The sequence below is a fragment of the Gracilinanus agilis genome, chromosome 1 (genome assembly GCF_016433145.1).
Source record: "Gracilinanus agilis isolate LMUSP501 chromosome 1, AgileGrace, whole genome shotgun sequence".
Taxonomy (NCBI): Eukaryota; Metazoa; Chordata; class Mammalia; order Didelphimorphia; family Didelphidae; genus Gracilinanus; species Gracilinanus agilis.
In genome coordinates, this window is record NC_058130.1 from 777,379,339 (window position 1) to 777,395,217 (window position 15,879).

The window sequence follows — 15,879 nt, forward strand, 5'->3', positions numbered from 1 at the left end:
CCGGAGCCGCGGCCACCGCGGCGGGGGAGCTGGGCCAGCGACGATCTGGAGGGCATGACATGGCATGGGATGGCACGGGGCAGCCTGGCGGGCACCTGGGCTGGGGCGGGGGAGGGGAGGATGCGCGAGGTGAGGCACGAGCCGTGAGGAGCGGGAAGTTCTGGCCCGAGCTCGGCTTCGCCTTCTCCCCCTCCCCCTCCGGCCGGCCCGGGGGCCCAGGAAGTCCTTTGGGGCACAAAGGAGGCATTCAGGCGCTGCAGCCCCAGCGGAGACGGAGGGGGGGGCAGGGCTCCCCCAACGGCGGGCTCCCGGGGAGAGGACTACGAGAGGGGAGCCAAGGAAGGACCCCCGAGAAGGAGGGGGCGCAGCGAGAAAGAAACTTCCTCTCTGCCTGCCTCCCAGTGGTCCAGCTCCCGGGCCCGGGGTCACACAGAGCCCCCTGCCGAGGACTGGCAGAGGGGGCGACCAGAGATGCCTTCGGAGGGCCCTCCCTGACTGGCTGCTCTGCCCGGAGGGGGCTGGGGCTCTGAGGAGGGCTCTGGCTGCCCCTCCCGGATCTGCCATTATCTTGTGTCCCATCTGCCTTCCTCTGGGCCTGGGACTCTGCCCCCCCCCCCTTTTGGGGCAATGCCCTGGGGGGAAGGGCAGGTGCCGGGCAGGGCCTGCTTGGCTGCTTTCTTTCCCCAGCTCCTTGGTACCCGGGCTCTGCCCCGCCAGGGGATTGGCTGGCCCTTTAGCCAGTGGCTGCCCTTGGGCTCTGGGTCCCTCTGGCTTGGGTGGGCAGTGAGTCTGGGTGCCCCCCAAGAGGGGGTACTTGCAGGTGGGGCTGGATGGAGCCTCTTTAGCCATCCCACTGACCTGCCAGGGTCACATGGGGGATGGGATTAGCTGGAGATTAGGGCCCTGCTCTCAGCTTGGAGGAAGTTGGCTTTGCCCTCCCCCTCCTGCCACCCAGGGGTGGTGAGGGGGCAGAATGGCCACAGGCCTGGGGAGAGGCCAACGCCAAAAGGTGGAGGTGGCCAGCTCCCATTGGTTTCCTGTGGCTGCTGCCCCGCAGGGTGAATGACCAGAGGGACGTGCCTGGGGGTGGAAGGCCGGGGCAGGGAGCCCAGTGTCCATCCGGGCCCCAAACTGTCCTCTGCAGGTCTGGCCTGGGGGCCTGGGCCAGAACATGGCCAAGAGGCGAGCCAGCAAACGCTGATTGAGCACCTACTGTGTGCTTGATTGGGAAGACCCGAGCTCAGAACTAACCCTGCTCCTGGGGCTCCTGAGAAGGACCAGGACTTCCCCAAGGACACACAGCTCAGTCTCCTTCTATGACCCCAAAGCCGCAGCTCCTCATTCGGGCCGGCCATCCCCCAGGGAGAAGAGGACCCTCGGCCCTGGGGCTCAGCCAAAGATGCTGCCCTGACCCGTTATGGATCCCCAGCCAGAGGTGTGGGAGTCTCTCCTGGGACCTCACCCCTGGCTACTGTCACTAGAGAGGGGGCCGGCTGCCCCTGTCCCCCGCCTCGCTAACCACAGCGGGAGCCCGCCTCTGTTTCCCAGGTCCCTCTACTTGGGCAGGTCCATTTTCAGGCGGGATAATGGTAAACGTAGAAGGGCAAGGCCGTGGCAGGGGGAGAGGCAGAGCCCAGGCAGGCTGACTGCTCAGCGTCCCTTGGGTGACTCTGTGCCCAGGCAGAGTGGGTACTGTTTGGAAAGAACTGTGGGACCTTGGACAAGTCACTTCACTGCTGGCTTCCTCCTTTGTAAAATGGGGATAATAATTTCACTTCTGTCCCAGGGTGGTTGTAAGGGTCAAACGTGAAGAGAATTAGAAAGGGCCAAGTGAGGAAGACTCAGCATCATGAGTTCACACTTACTAGCTGTGGAACCCCGGGCAAGTCACTTCACCCTGTTTGCCTCAGTTTCCTTATCTGTCAAATGAGCCAGAGAAGGAAATGTCAAACCAGTCCAGACACTAGTTTTGTGCCCCTGGACAAGTCACTTAACTCTGCCTCAGTTTCCTCATCTGTCAGATGAGCTAGAGAAGGAAATGGCAAACCATTCCAGACACTTACTAACTTTGTGCCCCTGGACAAGTCACTTAATTCTGCCTTAGTTTCCTCATCTGTCAAGTGAACTGGAGAAGGAAATGGCAAACTACTCCAGTATCTCTGCCAAGAAAAGCCCAAACATGGCACGGAGAGTGGGTCCCGAGCGGAGTGCCAGGGTGCTTAATAAATCCTCCTTCCCACCCTGCCTTTGGAGTTCCCTATCCTAGCGAAATCAAAGATCGGATCCAAAAAAAAAAAAGACGTCGTGACAAACTAGGGCAAGCCCAGGCTGGGAGAGTGAGTGGCGGGGATGATGGGAAGGAATAATAATCACTGGAGTTGATCTTTTGGCGAGCTTTAAGGCTGGCAAAATTCTTCACCAATTGACTCTCATTGGATCCTCGCAGGACATTCCCATTTTACAGATGACCGCACTGAGGCGAGGAAGGTGGAGTGACTTGCTTTTGTGGGCGAGGATGCTAGTAGAGCGGGGAAGCACGGCTCATCTCCTTCCACTCCCACTACACCTGCTGTGCTCCGGGGAAGTGAGGAGGTGCTTCAGCCCTGGGGAGTTCTGGTTAACTCTAGTGGGTCCCAGCCCGAAGAGGCTTTTTGTTTTTCTTTGTTTTTTTTAACCTTTCCCTTCCGCCTTAGATGAGATGATTAGATTAAGGAGATCTTCTAATCTTGGAGTCAAGACTGTGTATTAGTTCCAAGGCAGAAGAGTGGTAAGGGCTGGGCAATGGGGGTTAAGTGACTCACCCAGGGTCACACAGCTGGGAAGTGTCTGAGGCTGGATTTGAACCCAGGACCTCCTGTCTTGAGGCCTGGCTTTCTAGCCACTGAGCCACCTCGCTGCTCGGTGATAGCTTGAAACAATTTTTCTCCTGAGTGACTTTTTCAAGGCTTGGGAACAGCGGTGCCCTGTGGGGCCTGGAATATATTTTCAGTAAAAAGTTTTAGAACCCGGGGCCCGAGCGCTTCATCGCATTGGCACCCCAGGGCCAGCCCTGGCCGGGCCAGCTGGCTGCAGGAACTCTTGGCTTCATCTTTGCACCAGTTCACTGAGGCAGGTACTAGTGTCCCATCCCTCCTGATGGATGCAGTGAGATGGTGTGGAGAGTGAGCTGGGTTCGAGTCTGACCCCTGACACAACAGACACAGAGCCACTCAACTCTTCAGGGCTCTAAGATTATCCATCTGCCCTCAGGAAGGCCCTGCCCCCTTTTACAGAGAAGGAAACACACTCAGAGGTTAAGTGACTTGCCCAGGGTCATCCGTTTTCCAGTCTTGTCTGACTCTTTGGGACCCCATTTGGGGTTTTCTTGGCAAAGATACTGGAGTGGTTTGCTGTTTCCTTCTCTGGCTCCATCTTTAAAGATGAGGAAACTGAGGCAGAGTAAAATGACTTGTCCAGGGTCACAGAGCTAGTAAGTATCTGAGGGCAGATATGAACTCAGGTCTTCCTAACTGTACCTTCTCTGCCTCCATTTCTCACTGCGGGGGGCGGGGGGGTGGGGGGGAGGGGAGGAGATGAAGGACTCAGTCTCCCTGATTTTACACATTAAGTTGAGTGACTCGCCCATGGCCATGCAGCTAACGTGGGACCAAAAGCCTCCTGACTCTTCAGGTCTGCTCTTCTTCCCCTTCGATGGCCCACCATTAAAGGGCAAACTGAAGAAGCTGGGGGTGTCTAGCTTGGAGAAGAGAGAGTTAGGGGAGATCCAGGGTTCGAATCCTGGAAGAGATCAGACAGTCATTCAGTGAACATTGATTAGCTTAAACACAGGCGATGTCCCGAGGAAGGGCCTTGCTCTGCTGGGCTCGGAGAAGGAAGGCAGGCCTGGGAATGATGAGGGAAGTTATCGGGAGGTCGAGTTTTGGTTCATTCTCTTGGGAGCACAGAGTGCTGATGGAGTGGGCTGTGGCATGAGCTCAGGAGTTCTCTGTCTTGTATTCAAGTATTCAAGCAGGGGCTGTCGAGGATGCTTGAAGTAGGAAGTTGGGCTGGATGCCGGATGTCCTCCTCAGCCCTTGAGGCCTGAGTCCGTGATCTCTGAGGGCCCAAAGAAGGACTGGCCCTGGGGCTGGAGGGTGGCTCTTGGCTGGCTCTTCTTACCTTCTTCCTGCCTCTCTCCGTAGTTCCGGGATAATATCCAAGACGTGCTGCCCCTGCTACCTACCCCGGATGACTATTTCCTTCTCCGATGGCTCCGAGGTGAGCTGGGCTGGGGATGGGAACCAGCTGGGCTCTGGAACTTCTCATCAGGCTGACATTAGAGTATCAGCCCTTCTAGGCTTCAAGACGGGACTCTTCAGAATCCTTCGGGTGACAGAACCAGGAGAGCTCTTAGAACTTAGAACCCTTAGAATGTCAGCCAGCACTCATAGAACCTGGAATGTCACAGCCAGGCCCAGAAGGGTCCTTGGAATCCAGAATCTGGAATGATATCATTGGGAGGAGCTATAGAACCTGGGGCACAGGAAACTGTAGCACCTAGAATGTTCAAGCTAGAAGGACCTTTAGATTTAGAGTGCCAGGGACAGATGGGTCCTTAGGGCCAAGAATTAGGAATGCCATTGCTGGGACAAGCTGTAGAACCTGGAACCTGGGGTCACATAAACTATAGAACTTAGAATGTCCAAACTAGAAGGGTTTTTAGAGTACCAGGGCCAGAAGGGTCCTTGGAACCCAGAATCTGGAATGACATCATTGGGAGGAGCTATAGAACCTAGAATCTGGGGCACCAGAAACTGTAGCACCTAGAATGGCCAAGCTAGAAGGACCTTTAGAGTGCCAAAGCCAGAAGGGTCCTTGGAACCCAGAATCTGGAATGCCATTGCTGGGACAAGCTGTAGAACCTAGAACCTGGGGTATCAGAATCCATAGCATGAAGACTGTCCAAGCTAGAAGGAGCATTAGAGTGCCAGGGCCAGAAGGGTCCTTGGAACCCAGAATCTGGAATGTGGTTACTTAGGAGAGATGCTAGAACCTAGAATATCAGAACTTAGAGGGCCCTCAGAGGGAATCTAGACCAACTCCCTCATTTTATAAAAGAGAAAATCGAAGCTCAAAAAGAAACAATTTGCCCAAGGTCATGTAGGTAGTGAGAGAGGCAGGATTTGAATTTAGGTCTGTAGATTTTCAGGCTAGGCCCCTTTTTCATTTCTCCGCTGTTTGCTGAAGCTGGGGCCTTGTCCTTCCGGGTATCAGATGGATCTGGGCCCCATCAGCCAAGGGCAGAGCTGGGATGAGAGAGCAGGAGCCCTGATCCCTGGGGAGGGATGCTTCTGATGACACGGTTGGGGATGGGGGGAATACAGTGCTGCTGGGGTGCAGGAGAGCCTGGCCTGACCTGGATCCCAAGCCAGACATGGGGAGGGAGCCTTCCCAAACACCCATCCCTGGGAGAGCCAGGCTGATTCTTGCTGCGGGGTGGCCCTCCTTCTCCCTCTTCTCTTCTGTCTCTTAGAGGAACGTTCTTGGCTGCTTGCCCCAGAGCTGACTTGGCACAGCAAGGTGGGAGGGGAGGGGGCCAATGTTCCCATCAGCCTCTGGCCTGAGCTTTGGCTGAAGCCATCCAGGGGAAGAGAAGGGGCCAGAGGCCTGGGTAGGGAAGGGTTCTGGGCCTGGCTCCCAGCAGCTCCTACCCATCAGTCAATTTTCCAGAGAGTAGGAAAGGGAGGCAATGGCTGAGTTCCTGGCAGCAGGAGGGCCGGGGGCAGCGAGGAGCCCAGGCCCACAGAAGGGGTCGGCGGTGGCTCACGAGGGAGACGAGGCGTGATGGAAAGTGTCTATCCTGATGAATAGCAGCAGGCTGGCTCTTTTGATCATGGCTCTGAGAGGAAGGTTCCAGGACCGGCCTTTAGCCTCTGCTCTGGTGGAACGACATGGACAGACCTTCAGAGTCCATGTGTGTCCATGTGTCTGAGGCCAGATCAGAATCCAGGACCTCCCATCTCGGAGCCTGGCTCCTAGATGCCCCTGGACAAGTCACTTAACTCCCATGACCCAGGCCTTGCTGCTCTTTAGCCTTGGAACCAGTAACAGCACTGATTCTAAGACTGATGGTAAGGGTTACAAAATAAAAAAGAATCCATGGAATCCCCTACCCTCAGCATTTTACAAATGTGGAAACTGAAGCCTAGAGGGGCCGAGTGACTTGGCCAAGGGGACACAACAACTTAAGAGGCTGAACCAGGATTAGAACCTGGGTCCTGTGACTCCCATTCCAGTGTTGTCTCCAGATGCTGCTCTCCCTCTCAGCTTTCTGGAGCCTGAACGATCTAATTAGTGAATTGTGCTTTGAAGAAAAAATAATAGCCTTCCTTCTTCCTCCTTCGACTGAGAATAGAAAGCGAGAGGACTTTAAGACACTTTAAAAAATGATTATTTTGATTTATTTTTAAATTTTTGACTCATATTTTTGGCTCATATTTTTTTGGCTCATTTTTTATTTTTTTGGCTCATTTTTTTCAGTGACGTGTCAAAAAAAGCTTTTTATTTTCTTTAAAAAAAAAATGTGAATTCCAAATTCTCTCTGTCCCTCTCTTCCCCCCACTCCTGGAGAAGGCAGGTCATTTGATAGAGGTTTGACACAGGCGTAGACATGTCGGACCTATTTCCCCTCTCTGGAAGGGTGATCAGGTAGCTGTGTGTCTCCTGGCTGGGGGCTCGAGCTTAGCGTCTTTGCCTTTCTGATCAGCCTCCTGGCAGGGGTAGGGGAGCAGGAGAGGCCTGTGGGCACCAGGCAAGCCTAGGACCCATTGGCCTTAGCCAGGAGCAGCCCTAGTGGAGATGAGCCAAGGAAGAGGAAGCCCGAAGGCTCTCAGGGTAAGAGGAGGCGGCCCCTGGCACCTGTTTCCTTACCTCCGAGCCTCTTGACCCATTTACAAAGAAGTAAGTGCCAAGCTGCCACAGGCTCTTTGTTATCTGTGGGCGCTCACGGGCTGGGGGATGGCGAGTCGCCGGCTCCCCTCTCTGGGCCTCCTCTGGGCCTCGGGGAGGGTCCGGCTGGCCCTCCCTCCCTCGAGGGATTTAGGGAGAGGGCAGAGAGCAGAGTTCCCCTTAGGATCAATTGGTGGAACTAGGGCAGTCCCCTGGCCCTGGTGAGGGCCCTCAGCTAAAGGTCAGGGCCAAACCTTTTACCCAGGGCCAAAGAAGAGGGTTGCTGATCCTGGGCAGTGCCAGGCAAGAGGTCAGAGTTCAGACCCTGGAGTTTGGATCCTGCTTGATAAGGGCTAGCCAAGCTTTATTCCCAGATAAGAGAGCTGCCAGTTCACTTGAGTTCTTGGAAGAGATAAAGGCTCTGAGGACCTTTCCCTGGGTTGGGGGGCTCTCCTAGGGCTCAGCTGGGCTCCCCACTCCTGCCCTGAGCTTCGGACCTTCCTCCTAGAGTCTCTTAGCATTGAGGAATTAAGCCTGAGAACTCAGCTGAGTTGGGGAGACCTGGATTTCAGTCCTGTCTCACATCTTTCTGGTCAAAATACTTAATCTCTCAGCCTCTCTCAGTTTCTTCATCCATAAAATGGGTATAATCCTAACCCTTACTCCCAGGGTTCTTGTGGGCATCAAATAAAATAATAACTGGAAGGGGCAGTGTGACTCAGTGGATGGAGAGCCAGGCTTAGAGCTGGAAGGTCCTGGGTTCCAATCTGGCCTCAGACACTTTCTAGCTATGTGACCTTGGGCAAGTCACTTCACTCCCATTGCCTAGCCCTCACTGCTCTTCTGCCTTGGAACTGATACACAGTATTAAGTTTAAGATGGAAGGGAAAGGGTTAAAAAAAACAAAAGAAAGAAAGAAAAAGAAAGAATACCTGTAAAGTCTCTGCCACCCTGAAGGGCTGGACAAAGGGCTTATTATTTTGAAATTTGATTTAATTGGCAAAAGGAGTTTCCCAACCTAGGGCTGAACCTGGAATGCCTCTGAGTGGCGAAGTGCCTGCTAAGGGGCACACAGCCATAATTGTGAGAGGCAGCACTTGAACTCAGATCTTCCAGACCCTCAGGCTGACCGTCTCTCCCCTCTGCCGGGTTTCCTCTTGTTATTTTTTCATGGGGATGCCGGCCGTTGTTCTCATGACTGTGTCCACTACCTGGATGATCTTGGGGCCGAGGAGTCACTTCCATCCCTTAGAGACGACAGAGTACAATGGAAAGATCTCTATGTCCCTGGAGTCTGAAGACTCGGGTTCGGATCCTCCTTTCCTCAGTGTGATCCTGGACAAGTCACGGAGGCAGGTTTCTCTGAACCTCGGTTTCCTCCTCTGTTAAATGAAGATTTGGAGTAGACGACCCCTGAGGTCCTCCCAAGATCTAAGTCAGTGACCCTTTGCCGGACCTCAGTCCAACTGGAATACTTTTGCTCCTGCTTCTTACCTTGAAGGGATCTGGCAAATGATGAGATTTTAGTGGGGTGACTAAGTGGCAGAGTGGACAGGGAAGAAGACTTGAATTCAAATCTGGCCTCAGACCCTTCCTATCCGTGTGACCTTGGGCAAGTCACTTAACCCTTGCGGCCTCAGTTTCCTCGTCTGAAAGAAATGGCAAACGTCTCCGGTGTCTTTGCCAAGGAAACGCCAAGGTTGGGGTCCCAAAGGGGCAGACATGGTGGAAAAAAGGACTGAGTTTTAGAAGGTTCTCATCAGGGCCCTCCCAAGCCCAAGTTTCCAGCCACCCCTCCTTCCTCCTTTGGGATAAGAAAACTTCCTGGAGCTCTGGCCCCCTGGGGCCGGGTACTAATAATGATCCTTTGTGTTCCTGCCCCTTCTCACCTTCGGTCTTAAAATCAAGATTCTCTATTGTTTCCAAGGTAGAAGAGATGGGGGTTAAGGGACTTGCCCAGGGCCACTCAGCTAGGTCTGAGGACACATTTGAACCCAGGACCTCCTGCCTCTGGACCTGGTTCTCGATCCACTGAGCCTCCTCATTGCCCCTCCCTGAGGTGCTCTTAAAGCTTAGTGAGCCCTTTTCTTCCTCTCACAAGCTGGGGAGGTGGCAGGTGGCGGTGCTGGGATTTCTGTTTTAAAGATAAGGAAAGTGATGGCAGAGGGGATCCCAGAGTCCTGGAAGGACCTCGGAAACCATATTATGTGCCCCTCCTTTTTACAAAGGAAATAACTTACCCAAAGTCACCCAGACCTTAAGTAGGCCTCAGAAGGGGGATTCGAACCTGGGGCCTCAGATGGGAAGGGATCCTCAGAGCCATCCGATCCAGCCTCCTCATACTACCCAGCAAGGGAGTGATTTGTCTGAGGTCCTCAGAATGAAAGAGATGTTATTCGAACTCGTGTTCAGACTCCAGACATGCATAGATCTGGGATTGGGGTCCAGCGTGGCCAGATCCAGGGACTCCCTCCTTTCCGGGCTCTCTGGGAGACAGATGGAAGGCTTGGTTGGAGAGGCTCCTCTGCTCCTCCCTCCCAGGGGATCCCCTCCTCCGTGGGCCCAGCCTCTCCCCCCTAGGCTGGCCCGGGCACCTTGGAACACCCAGATCCTGGGGCTGAAAGTCCTCCAAAGGAAGATAAGCCCTCTGCAGAGAGAGGGGACAAGGAGCTCAGAGTTCACCCGCTTGGGGGAGAGAGAAAGACCGTCTCCTAATTGCAGTGGGCGCACAGCCCTCTCCTGGCCCTGGAGCTGTGGCTCCCATCTTTCCTGATGCCTGCGGTGGACCTGGTGCCAGCTTAAGGCCAGTGCCCAGGTGGGATTAGTGCAGAATCATAGCGGTGAGGCTGCACCTCAGGTCCCTGTGAGACCTCAGGAGCCCAGGCTGGCTCTCCGACCCCCAAACCAGGCTCTTATTTTTCTTTAAACCCCTCACCTTCCATCTTAGAATCAACACTGTGTATTGGTTTCAAAGCAGATGATGGGGGTCAAGTGACTTGTCCAGGGTCACACAGCTAGGAAGTATCTGAGTTCATGTTTGAACCCAGGACCTCTTAGGAGTCTCTAGACTTGGCTTTCTATCCATTGAGTCACTTAGCTATTCTTCTCATTCTTTATTTTTTTTTAAACCCCTACCTTAGAACCCTACTGGTTCGTAAGACAGAATAGCAGTAAGGGCTAGGCAATCGGAGTTAAGTGACTTGCCCAGGGTCACACAGCTCGGAAGTATCTGAGTTCTCTAGACTTGGCTTTCTATCCATTGAGTCACTTAGCTGCTCCTCATTCTTTTTTTTTTTTTTAACCCTACCTTCTGTCTTATCTGAGGTCAAATTTGAACTCAGGCCCTCCTAGGAGTCTCTAGACCTGGCTCTCTATCCATTGAGCCACCTAGCTGCCTCCTCCTCCCATTCTTTTTATTATCACGACTGCTTCTACCTTGGGCAGGTTATTTCCTTCTTTTGACAGTGGGGAAAACAGAGTCCTACTTTCCCAAATTATGACCTCTTCAACCAACCCCAAGACCACTTCCAGGGAAGGAACCTTAGGAACCCCTGAACGCAGGGCCTAGCGAGTGCTTTCCCCGATAATGCCTGGGGAGACAAATGATCCAGGATGGCTGGGGCTGCTGGTGGAAGGAGGGCGGATGTAGAAGGTGGAAAGAAGGCCCTCAGTCCAGTGATCTTGCCATGACCGGCTCTGTCTTCTTGTCGTAGCTCGAAGCTTTGACCTGCAGAAGTCGGAGGCCATGCTGAGAAAGGTGAGGCTCCCCCGACCCTTCCCCTTTTCTCCTCTCCTCCAGGTCCTCTTCACTCCATCCATCCCCAAAGGATTTTTCTGGTGAAATCATTTTGTTAAAGCTTGAAGGCTTTCTGTGCCTACCATGAGACCTCATACCACCAGCTGAGTCTCAATTACTTAGAAAACCCCAGAGAATCAGCAAAGATATTGCTTGATATAATAGCTTCTATAAAATCGTAGTTTACAAAAGAAATCCACAAAAAACAACTAGCATTTCTTTATAGCTAAGGAGGAAATCCCACTCAAAACGGTAATAAAAATGCCCCTCGACATTGTAGAGATATCGGTGGAGCATGAGGGCCATCCATTGGTCCATCACTTTAGATTATTTGGATGATCATTGATGAGAAGATTCCAGGAGATGGAACATTTCCAGGATCATTAGACATTTTGCTCTTGTGGGAGAGGGCAGGAGTAGACACGGACTTTATCCAGACGGATAAGATTAATAGTAAACTCTCCCATTTTTAGGTAAGGAAAACCTCCCTGTGACAGAGGGTGAAATAAGGGGAACCTGGAGCTCAAAGAGGGGGAGGACCTGAGCTAAAGTCACCCAGCCCAGGATATGTTGGAGTAAGGATTTGAATCCAGTTCCTGCGACTTCTAGTTGAGTTGTCGTGCTCGACTGCATTAGGAGTAATATTGGTCCTCGTGTTACGAATGCTTTCAGAACGTGTTTTTTTCATTGTGTATTTTCAAAGCATGTGGAGTTCCGGAAACAAAAGAATCTTGAAAATATCATGAGCTGGCAGCCCCCAGAGGTGAGGAGGACAAAGCGGCATCTCTCCCCATCTCCCCTGCCACATTTCCACCAGCCCCAAATCCCCACCCAGCTCCGGTCCTGCCAACCCCTGAAGGGGCCGAGATACTAGAATCCTCTTCCCAAAACCAAGTCCTTTAGCGTCTGGGATGCACCCAAGTTCCCTCTGGGCTACCCTGCGGGCAGAGCTGGGCGAACTCCTAGATCCTGTGCCCTCCCTTCCCTTCTCCAAGCCTTCTGTAGCCAGGCCACGGCCAAGGCACTGAGAGGCATCTCCACCCAGGTGATCCAGCAGTACTTGGCTGGCGGGATGTGCGGCTTTGACCTCAACGGCTGTCCTGTCTGGTACGATGTCATCGGGCCGCTGGACGTCAAGGGGCTGCTGCTGTCCGCCTCCAAGCAGGATCTGCTCAGGACCAAGATGAGGGACTGCGAGATGATCCGGCTGATATGTGCCCAGCAGTCGGAAAAGGTGAGGCGGCGGGCGAGGATGGGAGCCCGGGGATCACGCTCCCGAGGGCCCCCAGGAGGAGCCCGTGGGAGGTCCGCCCCTCTGCGGCCCCGCTGGATGATGAGACGAGGAAGGAGCAGGGGCTCATAGAGAGGGCCAGGCCGTCGAGTGGCTGTGTGCCAGGATTGTGCCAAGGGCTTGGAGCAGAGACGGCTCCTGCCCTCCGGGAGTTTATTATCTAATGGGGGAGAAAGGGTGCAAGTCACTCGTCCAGAGAAGACCCAGACAGAATGGGGGGAGGCGATCCTGGAGGAGAAGATGGCAGCTGGGGGACCGGGAAAGGCCGACTCCAAAGAAGCGAGCTTTAAGCTGAGTCTTGAAGGAAGCCTCAGGACAGGAAGGGGCAGAACCTTTCAGGCGGGGGGCACAGCCAGGGCTCAGGCCCCGAGTGGGGAGATGGAGGGTCATGTTTGAGGGACAGCAAGAAGGCCGGCGTGGCTGAATCTTAGGATTTGTGGCGGGGTGGAATGTGTGAGAAGACCAGCGAGGGAAGAAGGGGCCACACTGGGGAGGGTTTGGGGATTTTATCTGGGTGTTGGGAGTCAGGAGGTCGGGATTCTACTCCTGACTCTCAGGAACTTGCCATGAAGGCTTGGCAGATTGCCTCTTCCCTTTGTGAGAAGTGAGGAGGTCAGACTAAATGATTTCTAAGGGCCCTCCCAGCTCTCATGTTCTTCGTTTTGTGTTCTAAGGTGCCTTTTAGCTCAGATGCTCTGTGTTCTTTGTTCTAAGATAACTCCCAGCCCTGAATTTTTCTGTTCTAAGCTCCCTCCCAGCCCTGATATCCCCTGTTCTAAGCTCCCTCTCAGCCCTGATGTCCCCTGTTTTAGGCTCCTTCTCAGCCTTGACATCCCATTCTAAGCTGCCTTTCAGCCCTGACATCCCCTGTTCTAAGCATCTCTCAGCCCTGACATCCCCTGTTCTAGGCTCCTTCTCAGCCCTGACACCCCCTGTTCTAAGCCCCTCTCAGCCCTGATGTCCCCTGTTTTAGACCCCTTCTCAGCCTTGACATCCCATTCTAAGCTGCCATTCAGCCCTGACATCCCCTGTTCTAAGCTCCCTCCTAGCCCTGACATCCCCTGTTCTAGGCTCCTTCTCAGCCCTGACATCCCCTGTTCTAAGCTGCCTTTCAGCCCTGACGTCCCCTGTTCTAAGCTCCCTCCTAGCCCTGACATCCCCTGTTCTAGGCCCCTTCCTGCCCTGCTTTTTCCTGTTCTATGTCCCCTCCCGGTCCTATGTCACAGCCCCGGGAAAGCAGGGGAAGGAGAGGAGAGTGGTATTGCGTCGAGCAGCTTCCTAGGCAGCTCTTTTGATGTCTCCTGCAGTTGGGTAAGAAGATAGAGACCCTCACCATGGTCTATGACTGCGAAGGGCTGGGCCTCAAGCATCTCTGGAAGCCCGCCGTGGAGCTCTACGGGGAGGTAAGGTAGTGGGACTGGATCGGGGAGGAGGTTAGTGGAGGGGCCCAGGCACACCCAGGGGCACCTGGACCAAGACTGGCTGGGAACCCCTACAAGCAGGGGGCCTTTTAGGGATCAAACTGCCTGGGGTATCCTCATCCACGCAATGAACTAGCAGGAGTGACAGATTACTCTTCCCTTGTCTGCGATGGGGAGTCACGACTCATGGGTTCGAGTCCCAGGGAACAACTGATGCTGGGCTGGCTCAGGCTGGCATGTGGGGCCCAGATGGCTCTGGGGCTGTAGGCGTGATGGCAGGGCCCGGAAAGACTCCCACTTGGAAGCAGAAAAGGAGCCTAGAGATGGGGAGGAGAGGCACCGAGCGAGGGACGGCGCAGCCTTCCCCTGAGCCATCGTGGCCACTGGTCGTGGTTGGCGAAGTGGACAGGGCACTAGATGGTTAGGAAAAGCCTCCTGATATTTTGTCCAAAATGCTTACAGGCTACCTCAGATATAGTGGGGAAGGGAATGAGCATTTATTAAGCTCCTACTAAGTACCAAGCCCTGTGCTAAGCGCTGTACAAATATCCCATTTGATCTGCCCTGAGAGGTTGGTGATGCTATGATCTCTATTGTTATGGCAGAGGAAACTGAGGCAGACAGAGCTGAAATGACTTGCCTAGAGTCACACAACTAATAAATGTCTGAGCCTGGCCTTGAACTCAAGTCTTCCTGACTCTAGGTCCAGAGCTCTATCTACTGCACTGTCTAGCTGCCGCTAGTGAGCTCCCCACCATGAGGGGCTTCAGGTGAGGGCTCTAGAACCACTTCTTGGGGATGCAATGTAGGGGATTCTTGTTTGGGTACTGGTTGGGCCAAGATAGTTAGCTTCCTTGGGCCTCAGTTTTCTTAGCTCTAAAATGGAACAGTTAGATCAAAGGTCTTTCTGAGCTCTAGTTCGATGATGCCCCAATGTAGAAATGTGGCTTATTGTTCTTTGCAATCATTATCTGTGGTCGAAAGGAGATAGGGAGGGCAGCTAGGTGACTCTGTGGGTAGAGAGCCAGGCTTGGAGAAGAGAGATTCTGAGTCAAATCTGGCTTCAGAAATGGCTAAGCCATGTGACCCTGGGCAAGTCACTTAACTCTAATTTCCTAGTCCTTCCTGCTCTTCTGTCTTTGATACTTGTATTGATTCTAAGGCAGAAGGGAAGGATTTGGGGCGGGGGAAGAAGGAAAAAGAGATGGTGAGAGGCCCAGCCTGGCCCACTGGCTCTGGGGTTCCTGGGCAAAGATGGCTGGAGCATTCCATAGTGCCGCCATACGGGGCCCAGAATTGTTTCACCTTCTTTTCTTTAGTTGGTGATGGCCAGCCTTGGCCTGGGTTGTCCAGGTTGGGGAGGGAGGAACACGGGGGTCAAGCCACCCTGACCGCTCCCTCAGAGAAGGGTCAGGAAGACGCTCGGCGGGGCTGGTGATGGGGCTTGGGACAGCTGTCTGGGGAGAGGAAAGGCTGAAGAATGTAACAGGTCTCTTCATTCTACCCCATCCCATCTCCCCAGTTCCTTTGCATGTTTGAGGAGAATTACCCAGAGACCCTTGGACGCCTCTTTGTTATCAAAGGTAAGTGAGGAGTGAGGCAAGCGGGTGGGGATGTGGCCACCCCTGACTGGCGGCGGCCCGGGGGGAGCACAGCCATGAGGGTGGCCACCGAGGGCTCCTCAGCCTCCTGCCCCCAGTGCTGAGGGCGTCATCTAGTCATTGAGCAAATGTTGGTTAAGAACCTTCAGAGTTCTTACAGAGCATGTGCCAGGCATGGAGGGAGGAGAACTGAATCAGTGTAAACGCTACAGCGGTTGGAAAGACTTGAGTTCAAATCCCACTTCTGACACAGACGAGCTGTGCAACCATTGGCAAATCGTCTTCCTTGTGCTTTAACTCTGCAAAATGAGGGTCATTTTTGTACTTTGTCCTTTGATGCCACCTTACAGGGTTTGGCTAACAGAGTGTATGTGAGGCTCAATTATACGGAAGTTCCAAAGTACTTCATAAATCTTAAAGGACCACATTAGGGGCTGGAGATAGAGACAAATGAAAGCGGCTCTGCCTTTAAGAAGCTGACTTTCTATAAGCCTCCCGACACTGGGGGACAGAAGGGGCAGCCAGGTGGCTTAGTGGACAGATCTCCAGACCTGGACATGGCAGGCCTTGGGTTCAACTATGGCTTTAGATACTTCTTAGCAGTGTGACCTTTGTTTTTTCCTTCCTCCCTTCTTCCCTTCCTCTCTCTCTCCCTCTCTCCCCCTTCTCTCTCTTTCTTTTTTCTTTCTTCCTTCTACTCTTTTTTATTTCTCCCTCCTTCCCTCTCTCTTTTTCTTCCTTCCTTTTTCTCTTTTCCTTCCTTCCTTCCTTCCTTCCTTCCTTCCTTCCTTCCTTCCTTCCTTCCTTCCTTCCTTCCTTCCTTCCTTCCTTCCTTCCTTCCTT

The 15,879-nt window shown here is 53.6% G+C and overlaps 1 protein-coding gene across 1 annotated transcript in view; it reads left to right on the forward strand.

The window, feature by feature from the left end:
• The first annotated feature begins 3,623 nt into the window (after positions 1 to 3,623).
• LOC123256935 (SEC14-like protein 2) overlaps positions 3,624 to 15,879 on the forward strand; it is a 23,803-nt gene continuing 11,547 nt past the window's right edge. The window contains exons 1-7 of the mRNA XM_044685489.1: positions 3,624 to 3,728; positions 4,182 to 4,257; positions 10,641 to 10,684; positions 11,427 to 11,486; positions 11,769 to 11,957; positions 13,322 to 13,417; positions 14,958 to 15,018. Coding sequence (XP_044541424.1) covers positions 3,624 to 3,728; positions 4,182 to 4,257; positions 10,641 to 10,684; positions 11,427 to 11,486; positions 11,769 to 11,957; positions 13,322 to 13,417; positions 14,958 to 15,018 — 631 coding nt within the window. The remainder of the gene's footprint in view (positions 3,729 to 4,181; positions 4,258 to 10,640; positions 10,685 to 11,426; positions 11,487 to 11,768; positions 11,958 to 13,321; positions 13,418 to 14,957; positions 15,019 to 15,879) is intronic.